General features: G+C 44.4%; 1 gene segment (V, D, J or C); it reads left to right on the top strand.

Moving 5' to 3' along the window:
* Nucleotides 1-554: 554 nt before the first annotated feature.
* The window catches only part of LOC108797730, a 16,235-nt gene continuing 2,149 nt past the window's right edge, over nt 555-14,640 (top strand). The window contains 7 exon segments of the C gene segment in view: nt 555-618; nt 697-801; nt 1,618-1,947; nt 4,782-5,081; nt 7,260-7,559; nt 7,685-7,792; nt 9,512-9,643. Coding sequence covers nt 555-618; nt 697-801; nt 1,618-1,947; nt 4,782-5,081; nt 7,260-7,559; nt 7,685-7,792; nt 9,512-9,643 — 1,339 coding nt within the window.

Below are 14,640 nucleotides of genomic sequence, written 5' to 3'. Positions count from 1 at the left end.
ACCCTGATAACATAGAATAATGTAGGTGAAAATTCTGCCCGAGTACACTCTTCAAGTCCTGTGTAACCATTGCACTGTGGAATAATAGAACAAGTCTACTGAGGGTGGGGCCCTTGATCCCATGTTGGAGCACTCACCCTCAAAGTTAGAGTACTTGTAATCCACAAGAAAGGGAAAGGGCATTAAAGTCCTCTCAGGTGAAACTCTGACCTTTGCTGGCAGAAGCAACATTTCTGCAACCGCACACAAGCTTAATACACATAAGGGCAGCCAGAGGCCCCTCACCACTCTAATGCTGAATGGATGTCCTGACAGCAGTCTCAAGAACTCTGTCCCAACAGGGTGGGTGATGTCAGATTAAGCAAAGGCCTTTTCTCCCCTGAAAGAAAGTCATGGAGCACAAGGAAGAAAGGGAATTGTGCGGAGGGACAGCATGACAGGGGGAGAAGGGGAGACAGGCAGATAAGGGGTTAAAATGGAAGTAAAGGAAGTAGAAACAGGGAAGGAGTGGTCTCTTACCTGATTGGAGACTAGTGGGAGAGGGTGGGATTTCCATGGGTGGAGATCCTGGGGATGAGGCAGGAAGAGGCCAGTTTGAGGAAGCTTCAACAGTAGAAGGTAATTCCTGCCCGCCCGCCCCAAGGATGGAATGTCTGTTAATTTCCGAATTAGTGTTTTTTTTTTATTTCTGTCTAGGTCTAGTTGGCTTCGTCACGGCAGTCGTGGGCGGTTTGGGGTCCTTGAAGGTAGCAGGGATGCCACAGTTTTTTATGAAAAAATGTTTTTGGGGACCCATCACAGGTGTGGGTGTCCATTTAAGTGGTGCTCAAGGGTCGAGCAAGTAGTTTGGGCTGGATTGGGGGGGGGGGGGGGGCAGGCCACGGTAAGCAATGGTGTTGCAGGTAAGAACGGTATCCCTCTAATATACTCTTGTCATGCCTCCACACTGCTCACACGTCCCTGGGAGCCAGGCAAGAGGTAACTCACAATGCTTTGGTCCTGCCCTCTCATACCTGTGCCTGTATCTGGTGTACACGTAGGCCTCCATCTCAATATCCTAGAACCATCCTCCCTCTTAGCACAGCCACACTTTCTCACAATTCCTCCTGTGTTGCACTCCTTCACCCCTTACACTGCCTGCTCTGCACACAGTACAGTCTGCTTTGCAATCTGCTCTTCAGGTCTGGTGGGCGGCATTCCATCCCGGCCATGGCTGTGGCCAATCAAAGTCCTCCTTCTGTCACTCTCTGTACCCTCCTACTGCACAGTCCAATGAAGCGACAGAAGAAAGAGAGATGAGTTGCAGTGCAGTCACAAGAATGCCAGGGGTGTTCGGCTCTGCAGTAAAGGGGCCACCGTCCAGGGCTACAAAAAGAAAGCTGTATAGCATACAGGGGAAGGGATAGAAAAAATAGATTGCTGCAGACTGGCATCATTTGGCTTAATTTAAAGTTGAATTTAAGATGAAGTAAATCTGTGTTTGTGCCATATACAGTATCTAGTCATGTAAAGAAATATCCCTAACACAGGTTCACCTCATCTTAGGTTACTGTTATGTCTGAGTAAATCAGAATTTGTGTGTATTTAGTAAACTTGATTTATTTTCTTCTCATGCAGCTGCTGCACTACAGATGACGGGACCTTCTACCTATACGGTCAGAGTTGGGTCTATTGCTCACATTCCCTGCACATTCACAGCAGATAAACTTCCTGCAGAGACCAAGTTTTTTGCAGTTGTTTGGTATTTAGAAGGAAAGATTATCCTAACCTTTGATAATACCGTAACATCACCTGACCCCAGATATTCACTGGAAGAAGATCGAGCATTAAATGGAAATGCTGATCTGACCATATCTAACACATCTGTATCAGACGGTGGAGATTACACATGTTCTGTGACCTACAGTCCGCTCCGAATGGAGAAGAAGATCAGAGTGGACATTACAGGTACAGAAATTTAGATTTGATGTTTTTTTTAATGGGAACTTTTATATTCTGCCCCTTGCTTAGAGAGCTAATAATGATTTCTGTCAGATTGATTTTCTCTACCCTCGCAGCAATTATATTTTCTCCTCATACCTAAAATAAACCTTTCGTGCAAATAAAGGGCCCGATTTCCTGCCAGCTCCCTGCCGCCCAAACAAAATAAGATGCAAAAAAAATCCTTAGAAAATGAAGAGGTTATATAAAAAAAGATAAACAAATATGAAAAAATAAAAGCTAGAAGATCCTAAGCGTGATCACTGCTCCTCAGTGCTGCCTCATGGGCGCTTGCAATCCTGTGAAAATGTACTCATGCAATGGACTGGGGGGCATTCTCTCATAAGCTGGGACCACAGTGAGTATTTTTGCATCGATTTTGTAACTTCGTTATTTTATTTTCACCGAAGGCCTGCTTTAAAGGAGATCTTGCCTCTAAAGTCCCTTCTCCCGCCTTTACAAGCATAATACCTATACAATCTGTGTGGAAAAAGTAGAAAATATTCATAGTTTACCTCCGGCTTCTATCCGCAGTGCCTAGACACATGTGACATTATCATTCTCCTAAATCTCACAAGAAGGCCCTCTGCTGGCATGTCTCCACGTGAGATGTGGGACACTCAGGGTTCCCAGGACTTTGCTGGAATGTCCCCCCCACACACACACACCTTTCCCAACTTTTTCACAGGTATGTTTTTCTTTTTAACATGTATACCATGGCAGTTTGTAAAGGGGGAGGTTCACTTTAATGAAAGTATCTCAGGCTATCTGAGAAGAACTGTCACTGTGTATTGTGCCACAGAGACCATTCTGATTTCTCTTTTCTTTCCAACATTGTAAAGACAGAATATGACTGGCTGCTGTGGAGAAATCTGGTGGCCTGACAGTCAATTGTTCCGCAGAGTAATTTGATAAATTAGGCCTATCATACCATACTTCCACTACAAGATAAATAGCCTAAAGTATATCTGAAGCCAAACTTGCCTGTGTAGCATCTACTAGATACACTGCTGACTAATCTTGTATTTCCCAATTGTTCACACACTGCTCTAATGCTCATTGTTCTTGCTCTCTGCAGTGAGCAGTCAGGAAATCCCCATAGACTTCTCCATCACTTCACCCAGGTGTGTTTCTGAGTTGACGACCTTAACATGTAAAGAGCCTTTTCTAGTTATCCAGAAGGACAAGGTTGTACCGAGGAGTAAGGCTTCCTTTCTTCCTAAGATGGTCTCTGCCTTCCACCTCATCCAGGATATAATTTTATCATTTGTATGTCCTGAACCAAAGCATCCTAAAGAAGTTTCTCTACACTGTTTTCATGTAGTTTGTTTTTACATCTCTGCCACAACTTCTATATCCACAAGTCTGACTCCCTCTTCATTAGTCCTGAAGGTCTGCGTATGGAGCAGCACCTTCTCATTCCATTATCGCTAGGTGGATTCAGCAAACTATCACTCAGGCCTATGAGTTGGAAGGTAAAGTTCCCCCGTTTCTGGTTAGGGAGTATTCTTTCGAAAAATGTTAGTAGTTCTTAGGCCTTCCAATTTCAAGCTTTGGTTTCCCAAATCTGCAAAGCTTCCCCCTGGTCCTCTGTTCACACTTTTGCAAAGTTTTACCAGGTAGACCTTAAGGCCAGCAGGATTCTAGCTTCAGCCACAAGGTTCTGCACGCAACCCTCTGATATGTGGGTTCCATCTGGTATAGGGTTGCCACCTGTCCAGGATTCACCCGGACAGTCCGGGTTTTGAATGCTGTGTCCGGGTTTCATGGCAGCTGAAACCCAGACCCATGATGTCAGGCAGACAGGGGCAACCAAAATTAAGATAGGGGCTACTGGCCCCCCATTGAAAAATAGTCTCAACTGTGATATTTAGATATGAATGGGTGGAGCTATTTACATCTGAATAAGGCGCGACTCATTCTCCCTAAAAAATTTCCGTGCGTCGCTAGAGTGTTAGGGTTTCGCTGGAAGAAAAGGTGGCAACCCTAATCTGGTATGGCAATATATTGGTTTTAGTGGTTGTTTTAATCTTCCATCAGCTTTGTTTGCTGTATTGCCCACCAATCTGTTGGACTGTTTTTGGACATCCATCGTTTAAAGAAAAGAACTCCCTGTATCCTGGTTTACATGATCCGTTATGTACTTCTTGCTACAAAACCGAGGCAGGCTGAGAGTGGGAGGGCTTATACATGATTGTCCTACAGCTCTTATTGATTTGCCAGTGTCCAATCACCTAATGGTAGCTGCATAACCCATCCATTTTAGAAGAAATCCCAGATATTCAGTTTTCTTGCATATTAATTACTCATGGGCCAGGGAGCTGGAGGTGTAGCAGGGTGTTTGTCCTTTACCTAGACACATTTGTGCTGGAAGGTGTCCTTCTTTCTCATCTTGGAAACTTGGGAGTTATGCTCCTGCTTCAGTGGCAACTGAAAATGTTGGGTTTTCCCAAATTTTCAGTCAATGGTCACCAGTAAATACAGAGAGGGCACATCTCCCCAGTGGAGACTTGCAGCAATACAAACCCGACAGAGATTCTATCCCTTTCCCACGCCATCCAAAACTAAGAAAAAAGTTTAAAAACATATAATGTAATGAAAATATCTTCTTAGAAGTCAGAAAAACAAGATCATTGGAGTTGTTTTGTCTCAAGGGTTTGCAGGTGACAAAAAATAGTACAGAATTGTAATTTATGCCATACATGGGATGTGTTTTTGTCCCGAACATAAATACATATAGTTGTGTTCATTTGATTTTCATATTACAGTCTAGACTTACTGTTTCTTTTATTATTTAACAGCAATACCAACTATTACAATGGTTAACAAAGTTGTCACTATGAGCACCAAGAGCAGCTTGAACAGTACAATTTCTGGATTCTACCCGGCAAAGATTGATATTAAATGGCTCCGAGATGGAGAGATATTGAATAACGTTGCAGTGGAAGAACTTCAGAGAGACCCGGATGGAACATACAGAGTGAAGAGCTCAGTAATAATAACACCCACTGAGGAGGACAGAGAGCGGACCTTCTCCTGTAGAGTCCAACATGAGTCTCTTACTGCACCTCTCCAGGAGGACTTCCGGCTGGTGTATTCAGGTAAAAACACTCAATATTCTTCTTGAGAACGTAGATTAATTATTATTCCACCAATGTTTTTATCTATCATTTTACAGCTTTTACCTGCAGTTTGTAATCAATAATTTTAACTAGGCACCACCTTTTTTTCACTCCATCCCTATTCATGCTTGTAATCTGTTTCTCAAGGTTTGATGATTTCAGTCAATATGAGAGGGCATGCCTGACCAGTTCCATCAGATTACCATGTAAGATGTAATCATTGGGCAGCACAGTCAAACTCTGGTGTCCTATTAGACTGCATAGTCATATCTATCCAATCAATCACTATCCAAATCCTGCCGCCTTCACCTTCGTAACATCTCTAAAATACGCCCCTTCCTCACCATTGAAACCACAAAGCTGCTTATCCACTCCCTTGTTATCTCTCGTCTCGGCTATTCACTTCAGGCTGGTACGGCTGATTTCAGCCATATATCGGGAGGCTTCAGGTCGGCCGAACATGCTCAGCAGTGCAGGAGGAGTTTGACTCAGCCGATCCAACATCTGGAATTGTTGAATTTACCAATAGTAAACTAGCATTGTACCCACCCTTTGCTGATGGACCTGATGGAGAAATGCAGCAGAGGGCGGGTGCAATGCTAGTTTACTATTGGCTATTGCAAATTGAAATAGCCAATAGGAATCTAGCAATGCATTCCTATGGGCAAAAAAATTATTTATTTTTTTTCTATTCTGACACGAAAGAAAAAGCAGTGTTTCTCTCCTGGGCGGCAGGGACCGGGAGACTCCCGGAGCGCCCGGGAGAGTTTGCTGTCTGGAGATCAGTGTCCCTGGTTAGCTGGTAACCAGGGACGCTGATCTCCCTGCAAGTGGCCGGAGCCAGCCGTAAGATCACGGCTGGCTCCGCCCAGCTGTCAGAAGCAGGCTGTCGGCCGGCCAATGGCCGGACTCTTGGCCAGCTTCGGCTTTCAGCGCGGCTCAGCCGAGCCGAGGCATATGCCTTCGGCTCGACTGAGCCGTTCGGCTAAGTTCAGGAGCTGTATGGTCTATTGTGAATAGCCCGTACAGCAGCCCTTCGGTTCTACAGAACCGAAGGGGTCCTGGGGCCAAAGCTAGCCGAAGGATTGGCCGAAGCTACGGCTAGATCCTTCGGCTGCTTTGTGAATAGACCCCTAAGTATCACCCTAACCGTCCCCTACGCTCCTCTTAAGACTTCCTGCTCTCTAGCTCCCTTGTCAACTCCTCCCATGCTCGCCTCCAGGATTTCACTAGAGTCTCCCCCATTCTGTGGAACTCTTTACCCCAACCTGTCCAACTATCTCCCACTCTGACTACCTTTAGGCGATCCCTTAAGACTCATCTATTCAGGGAAGCCTATCCCACCTCAACCTAACAACTCAACCATCATGTTCTCAAACAATTCATCCCCACACAGCCACCTCCTCATGTATCACTTCCCCCTCTTTTTTAGATTGTAAGCCCTCACGGGCAGGGTCCTCCTTACCATCTTGTCTTGAATTGTATTGTGATTGTCATGTCTTCCTAATATTGTGAAACGCTGCGCAAACTGTTGGCGCTATATAAATCCTGTATAATAATAATATCTAATAACACAGTGCAACTGCTATAACAGGATAGGGAAGGTCACTTCAGTGATAACAGGCTGTTAGTGCAATGTCAATCTGACTGCACATGTATTTCTGAGACTTCAGTTGGGCTTTATAAAATAACTTGATGAATTGTCTTAGCTGTTTTGAAGGACGTACGGGTAATCAGTAAATTTATTGTGCCTGGGTAACATCTTTCACTACATACATTGCTGTGTAATCTTGGAGCTCCCCGCTCTTCACCCACTATTCTTATGCTCATTTTTCCTGCTCTCTGCTCTGAGCATTCAGGAAATCCCCATAGACTTCTATAGGGCTTCAACTGAAAAGATGCAAAGCGGGGAATCATGGTCTGGTTGGTTAAAGAGCAGGAAGAGCTGAGTTTTTGCATTGCATTGCATTTTTGTATTGAGCAAAGATTGCAATTCAGGTAAGTGTAGACCACTTACTTTAAAACTGCAATGGAATGCTTCCTGAATCAGGTTTAATGTTCCTCATCCCTATTGCTCACAAATTAATTCTCTCAACTTTTTGAGGATCAAAATGTTCTTTTGTAAAACCTAATGAACTCTCCTTCTGTCTGCTACAGCCCGACCTCTCATCTTCATACCTAGCAAGAGGGTCCACAGAAATATAGAGAACACCCTGACCTGTATGGTCTCTGGATTCTTCCCAAGTGATATTGTTGTAACGTGGTATAAAGATGGAGAAGTTCTGAAGGATCCGCTCATGGGAAAGCCACACAAAAATGACAATGGAACCTTCCAAGTGAACAGCACTGTGACAATCACACCAATCGATGATGACCAGAACAAAACTTTCTCCTGCAGAGTCCAGCACGTATCTCTACAAGAACCTCTACAGGAGGACTTCCAGCTCAGCTATCAAGGTATGAACAATCATCACATCAGGTCTACTATATTTCATTATGGAAATCCCCCATGTATGTGCTATTAACACCCCCCACCATCTTAAATCTTTACTTACTGTATGATTGTCTTTTATTTTGTCTAGAGTCATCATCTCTTGTGTTCATTCTCTGTATTGTTGTTCCGGCTGGGCCGATAATTGCAGCTGTAATCATTGGAATCATTTTGTGGAAGCGGAAACACCGGAGGAAAGGTAACATACAAACATTAATGTTGCTTCAAATAAAATAATCATTAATCTGAAATAGAACACTAGTGGGAATTTCAGTTTAAAACGTGTTTTCCTTATTTTTTGAAGATATAGCCAATCCCTTCTTTAACATTTTGAGAGAGGTTTCAGGGTTTTGCTCCCCTTCCTTTCCCACCTTCTGAAACGTTTATGTTTCTGGTGGATAGTCAGAGATCTGCCACCTCAGCCTAAAGGAAACCTGCACTGACAGAGTATTCATTTGCCTACTGCATGCTTGTCTCTGTTCAGTGACTCAAACAGCATTGAGCACAGAGCCAACCAGGCAACTAGTGCTCTTAGAATGCCGTCAGCAATGGTGCCGCCTATATTTTTCTCACCAGGTTTCCCTTAACCCCCTCATGACTGAAGCCTTTTTTTAGTATTTTGCACCCATGTTATAATCCACATTTTAGGCCTGAAAATTACTTAAAACCCCCACACATTATATATTTTCTTAAAGCCAAGACCCTGTAAAATAAAATGACAGCAGTTGCAAATTTTTATGTTGCACAATATCAATGCACCTTATTATCAAACCCACAAATTTAGTGAAAAATGCACTTAAGTTAAATTTAGTGCCCCAAAACACAATAAAATACCTATTTTTAAATATAATATAAAATGATGAGGGGACAACGAGTAAATAGATACCCAACATGCCCAGGTTAAAAATTGTGTGCGTCTGTGAAACTGCAACAAAATTCAGTTCCCCAAAAAGTCCATAGACAATGGTTTAAAGGCCCCCACAGGTCATCAGTTTAGAGATGCACGTAAACATTGGCCTTAGAATGATTGCGTTCACTCCGGTGTGCGTGGCGATACCCAAAATGTATATCACGATCGTCATTTTCATAGGAAGCTGCAGCCCGTTTACTGGCCCGGAGAAGCGATCTGGCAACAGCTGAGCCACCAGAATCTTATAAATTATTGGCACAATTGTCAGGAAAACAATGATTCACATGTGACAGAGAGGTCACATAAATATCTGTTGCACACAGACCTTATTGCATAGGTATTGGGCCTTCTTGTATAGATTGTTCACTGAGACATTAATACACTGGAAATCTTAGTTTATTATCACTTTTAGTTTGTTATTATTGACCCTTAGCGCTGCACACTCATCATTTTAACCATTCTTGACCTTAGTGTCCATATAGCAGCAGCTTTTTTGATAATATTAAATATTACCCATAAGCGCAGACTTTATAACTCCAGAGCCACCAGAATCGCTTCTATTGTAAAGCCAAGAGTCAGCTTTACAAATGTAAACAGTAGCTGCCGGGGGTCTGCTTAACCGGGCGCGGTGCCAGTGTTGGACTATGGACGTCACTGGTCACTAAGGGGTTAATCAACTTCTGCAAAGACAGTAAAGATATTCTAAACAGTTTGATGTAAAGTCTCAGAGACGAGAACCCAGGGGGAGGACCTTTCTTTAGAGCATCTCATGATATCATGGTGGAAGAGGTCAGGAAGCAATGTTGATCAGAGTTGGCTAGGCTCGTTACCAAATCTGCATGCAACAACAACAAACAGACTCCTGGTGGGCTTCACCGACAGCTTCACATATAAACTGCATCACAATATGGTATTTTTCACTTTGCTGCATTGTTTGAAAAAAACGTGATATGAGGTGGAATATTCTTGTACAAAAAAAAGTGATGTTCTTAATTGATGAATTTGCAGCTGCTGAGAGAGCATCCAACTACAGCACAGATACAATAGGGGAGGAGGAGAGAGATGGACGACAAGACTGTGACCATGACAAGTCAAATTGGCACAAGGAGGAAGCGGAAAAACTTTTGAGCCCAAACAAAGGTGCGTTATATTCCAGCTTCTCAAACAGGTGTGGATATTTCTCAGCCTGAGTCTATAGATGGCCACACACCTTACAATTATCTGCAGAGTTTCTGTGGCCAGATGCAGGGGCGTATTTACCACGAGGCAAACTAGGCGTTTGTCTAGGGCGGCACCTTCCTGGGGGGGAGGGGTGATAGTAAGGTGCCGGGGGCGGCCGAAGCTTGGCTTGCCTAGGGCAGCCAAAAACATAGATATGCCACTGGTCAGATGGAAAAGGTGCAACAGATTCCTCCATCTACACTTAACTGTGTGGATGGAGTAACCTCCCACCTGGGCCAATCTGTTGCATTTTTTCCATCTGACCACAGAAAATCTGCAGATAATTGTAAGGTGTATGTGCACCTTAAGACAGATGGTCACCAGGACAGGAAGTGAGGAATTATCTCTCAAAAGAAAAAAAGTCAAGGCTGGAGCTGTTGGTGTCAGCTGGGTTTTCTTCATGTTTACAATCTTTACTTCCTTTTTTAATGCTACTTAAAGTGTATCTAACCAGTGGCGGAACTAATAACCAAAGGGCCCTGGTGCAAGATTTTATCTTGGGCCCCCCTCCCAAGACGGGGGAGGATGCGCGGGAGTGGATCACACTGGCCCCTGCTCCCACCCCCAGCGGTCTCTAATGTTGCAGTAGCATGCTGGGCTTACCTGAGACCCTGCAGAGCACACCATAGATCCTGTATAGCCCACTCCAGGTGGGCTGATATTTGGGGCTGGACTTGGAGTGGTGTGTGCATTATTCTTGCGTCTACTAGCACCAATGTTGGGTGGGCTGTCCCCCCCCCCAGACTTACCCAGCCAGGGAGTTTCGATGTGTGCACTGCAGGGGGGCGGGGCTTGTGACACACGCCTCCTGTGACTCACCTCCCCTCCCGCCGCCCGTTACTATGAACGCGGCCGGGAGGGGAGGCGAGTCACAGGACCCGCCCCTCACTGTGAAGCCCATCGGCAGTGCGGGGCCCCGGTGTTCGAACACCGGGACCGTGCACTGCCATATATTTCAGGACTGGACCGTGCTGAGACTGTGGGGGTGCCCAGGACCAGACCCCACTGGGCCCCCCCACAGCCTCAGGCCCCGGTGCCCCGGCACCGCTTGCACTGGCGGTAATTCCACCACTGCATCTAACCCCAAATGCAAAAATGTCCTCAGAAGTGGTGGCTGCATTAGTTTGATTTTTTTAAAAGGCTTTTTATCTTTATTTCTCCTGGGGATCCGGCCAGTAAGTCTGTTATCTTTCAACTTCCTTTGACTGGTTAAGCTGTCCTACCAGAAAATATATCCTTGACCTATGGGACTCTTACACTTGCATTGTCTCCCGTCAGCCACTGGGGCATTTTTTCCTCCACCTGACCACCATTACTGGAGCATTTTTATCTCCCACCAACTCTGGTGATCTTTATTTCCTTCCACTGACATCAGGGCATTTTTCCCCCCACAAACTATTAACATTCCATTCTTCAAAACCCTTTGTGCCAGTCACAGATGAACTTTGATAAAAATTGCAGATAATAGCAAACAAAAAGTAGTTTAAAATGTTTACATGCAGCATTTTTCCTTTCCATAAACATTTTTTATTGACTTGCACATTGCCCCTGAGCTTGCTAAGGAATTAGCACCTCAGAAAGTGTCAGTTCCCTAGCATAGGTGCTTCCTGATGTCATGTCATAGGCCTCACCATAAAGCACCCAGAGCTCTTCAAATGAGCTCAGTTTCAAAATGCTACCCCGAAACATTATGCGGGTTACCGCCAGGAATATCGCCACAGGTGACCCCACACCTGCGCAGGTACCCACACAGGCAGACCAAACACGTGTGACCACACGGATAAGGCAAGTATGTTACACGGACCAGGCAAGGATGTTAGATATGTATAGTTTGTTTAATATACACCATAGACTAATAACAACAACCAACAACAAGGCTCAGGACAGCAAGCAAAAGACACATGAAACAGGACTTCAAACAGGGTTCAGACTCACAGGTAACAAGGTTCAAACAGGGTTCAATATTCACAGGTAACAAGATTCAAAACAGGATTCAGGACTCACAGGTAACAAAGGTTCAAACAGGGTTCAATATTCACAGGTAAGAAGGTTCAAACAGGGTTCAATATTCACAGGTAAGAAGGTTCAAACAGGGTTCAATATTCACAGGTAACAAGGTTCAAAATAGGATTCAGGAGTCACAGGTAACAAGGTTCAAACAGGGTTCAATATTCACAGGTAACAAGGTTCAAAACAGGATTCAGGACTCACAGGTAACAAGGTTCAAACAGGGGTTCAGGGGAAACAGGAAACAACACTGAGCCATCGTCCTGACTGCAGGGAGGGTTTAAATACCCTCCCAGGAAGCACCAGGTGATGGCTAAGTGCTGGGAGACACCTGCAGGTGAGCACTGGAACTGCAGGGCTAGCTCCAGCGCCACCTGGAGGCGCTCTGGATCCGAACTGTTATTCACAAAGCTAGCCGAAGGATCAGCCATAGGTCCGGCTGATCCCTTAGCTAGCTGTACTCAGGAAGTACAGCTCCTGAAGTTGACTGAGAGGCTCAGCCGAACCAAAGGCATATGCTTTGGCTCGGCTGAGCCGAAGTGAAACCCAAAGCGGGGCGAACGGACAGCTATTGGCCAGCCGAAAGCCTCGCAACTGACAGCTAGGCTGGCTCCACCCAGTTGCAATGACAGATCAGCGCCCCCAGGTTGCCTGGGGGCTCTGAACTGTCATTAAACAATGACAACTTGGTGGAGCTGGCCGTGACGTCACGTCCGGCTCTGCCCAGTTGTTATTCATTGGCCAGGACCTGCTAGTGTCTTCTAATGCTAGTGACAGCTGGTCCCGGCAAATAGGAAACAGTTTGGCGGAGCTAGCAGTGACAGCTAATTGTTTTCTTCTTATTTTAAAATTATTTTTTGTTTCTTTAAAAATCTTTATTTTTTTAACTTGATGATTTATTTACATTTTAAACATTTTTTTCTGCTTTTTTTTACCCAACTTTTTTCACTGTTTTTCTATTCTGCTCAGTACCACAGAGGTACCGCGTCATTGTTTAATGACAGATCAGAGTCTCCAGGTCATTTGGGGACGCTGATCTGTCATTACAACTGGGCAGAGGCAACAGTGAGAAAACGGCTAGCTCTGCCCAGCTGTCATTTGTGGGGTGAAAGGCCGGCCTTCGGCAGGCCCTTCGCCCTGCTTCGGCTGACACTTCAGCTCTGTCAAGCTGAGCCGCTCGGCCACCTCCGGCTTCTGTACAGGCTATTGTATTGGGTCTATTTATAAAAAGAAAAAAATACAATGTGAATCAGCATTAGCATAAATGTTGCAAAAAATATAATTGTAAACGTTTTTATTATGTGCAAAATGCTATTTCCTGATATTTAAGTCGCCGGGTAAATGTAACATTAGTTTTGTGAAGCATGTTTGTTCCAATGGTCTCAAATCGCATGTATCTAGAATGTGTTCACTATTATACGTCATTGTATGGGTGTCTCTGATGAATATTAGGCATCAACAGAAGCAACATATTCCAAAAACATTCAATCCTAAGAGAAAAATATCCTGAGAACTTTCATTCTCCATTCGCACATGTTATATATGTGCCAAATATCCTTAAAAGGAATAAGCAAATGCTGGTTAATTTGCACAGAACGGATGAATTTGTTGGAGGAATAACTATGCAAATGATTTAATAATGGACCTTTGCGATAAAGTATTTCTATTTCAGTTTTGTGTTTATAACATGAAATTAGGTTTAAAACACTGGCAGCACTTTATTGATTTTTTTTAGAGAATGAAGAAAACTCATCTCATCCGTCAGCAACTAGAAAACATTCTCTAGACAAACTGAACTCGTATACACAGGAAACTGCCGGCAACGATTCTGGATCTCCCGAGGAACCCCTTCTACCAACACCAGAAAATGTACAGTCACCTGACCAATCATGTACCCCGTCATCTGTTACACAGACACCAACAAAAAGAGAAGTGGAGGAAAACACTGGACCTTTAACCCCACCAATAATTTCTCCTAAAGATAATTCTAAAACACCAGAGAATAGTAAGTAACTTGGATAAGAGGCGGGACATATTAAATCACAGAAAGTTATAAATCCTCTTTAAAGTACAAAACAAACATTTTTGAATTCTTTTTAGCTTTGGATAACATGTGGAAGGACTAGAACCTTGGGCAAGTTTATTTTGCTTGTACTATGTTTGCAAATTCCCTGTTGGCTTCTATGGGGCCTGAGGGAGGAAGGGGCCCTGTTTGTGGGGCTGTTGATACATTTTATACATAGTAAATCTGCGTGCATGAGAAGAAAACACATATCCATCACTGTTTGGTAAGGACACTGACCCTGTACCCTCCTTGTGACATTTCCAGTCAAGAAGAGGAGTCTTCAGGATCAATGTCTCTAGTCACAGATTCCCTGTGCAGTAGGAGTAGTAGGAGGAGAATTTGTTTAGCTGTCTTAGCATTGTAGATTTGCCCTCAGACCTTCTGGTCATCCCGGTCAGCACTGAAATGAACCCTATATGTTTAGCGTAGTCTTCCTCAGGCTTTAAAAATCATGGCCTCGTAAACCAGCCCTTCTACCAACACCAAAAAATGTACAGTCACCAGACCAACCATGTACACCATCATCTGTTACACAGACACCAACAAAAAGTCAAATGGAGGGAGACACTGGACCTGTAACGCCACCAAGAATGCCTCACAAAGATCATTCTAAAACACCAGAAAATAGTAAGTAACTTGGCTAAGAGGCGGGACATATTGAAGTCCTTTCACAGCTTATGTGGGCGCAAAGTCTTTTCTCCCCCTGGAAAAGCGCCTTGTCCCGTACCCGATGGGGACCAGGGCCTTTTCCCCACAAGCGCCCTGTGGTGTTGGTTGTGGGGGTGCGGGCAGGGGGCTTATTCACATCAGGGTACACCTAGATGTACCCCCCCCCCCTGTGAAG

The sequence above is a fragment of the Nanorana parkeri genome, unplaced genomic scaffold, assembly GCF_000935625.1.
Source record: "Nanorana parkeri isolate BGI_ZX_2015 unplaced genomic scaffold, ASM93562v1 scaffold1327, whole genome shotgun sequence".
In the NCBI taxonomy this organism is placed as follows: Eukaryota; Metazoa; Chordata; class Amphibia; order Anura; family Dicroglossidae; genus Nanorana; species Nanorana parkeri.
The sequence above is the reverse complement of the archived record's forward strand: the minus strand, read 5'-3'. Positions and strand labels throughout refer to the sequence as shown.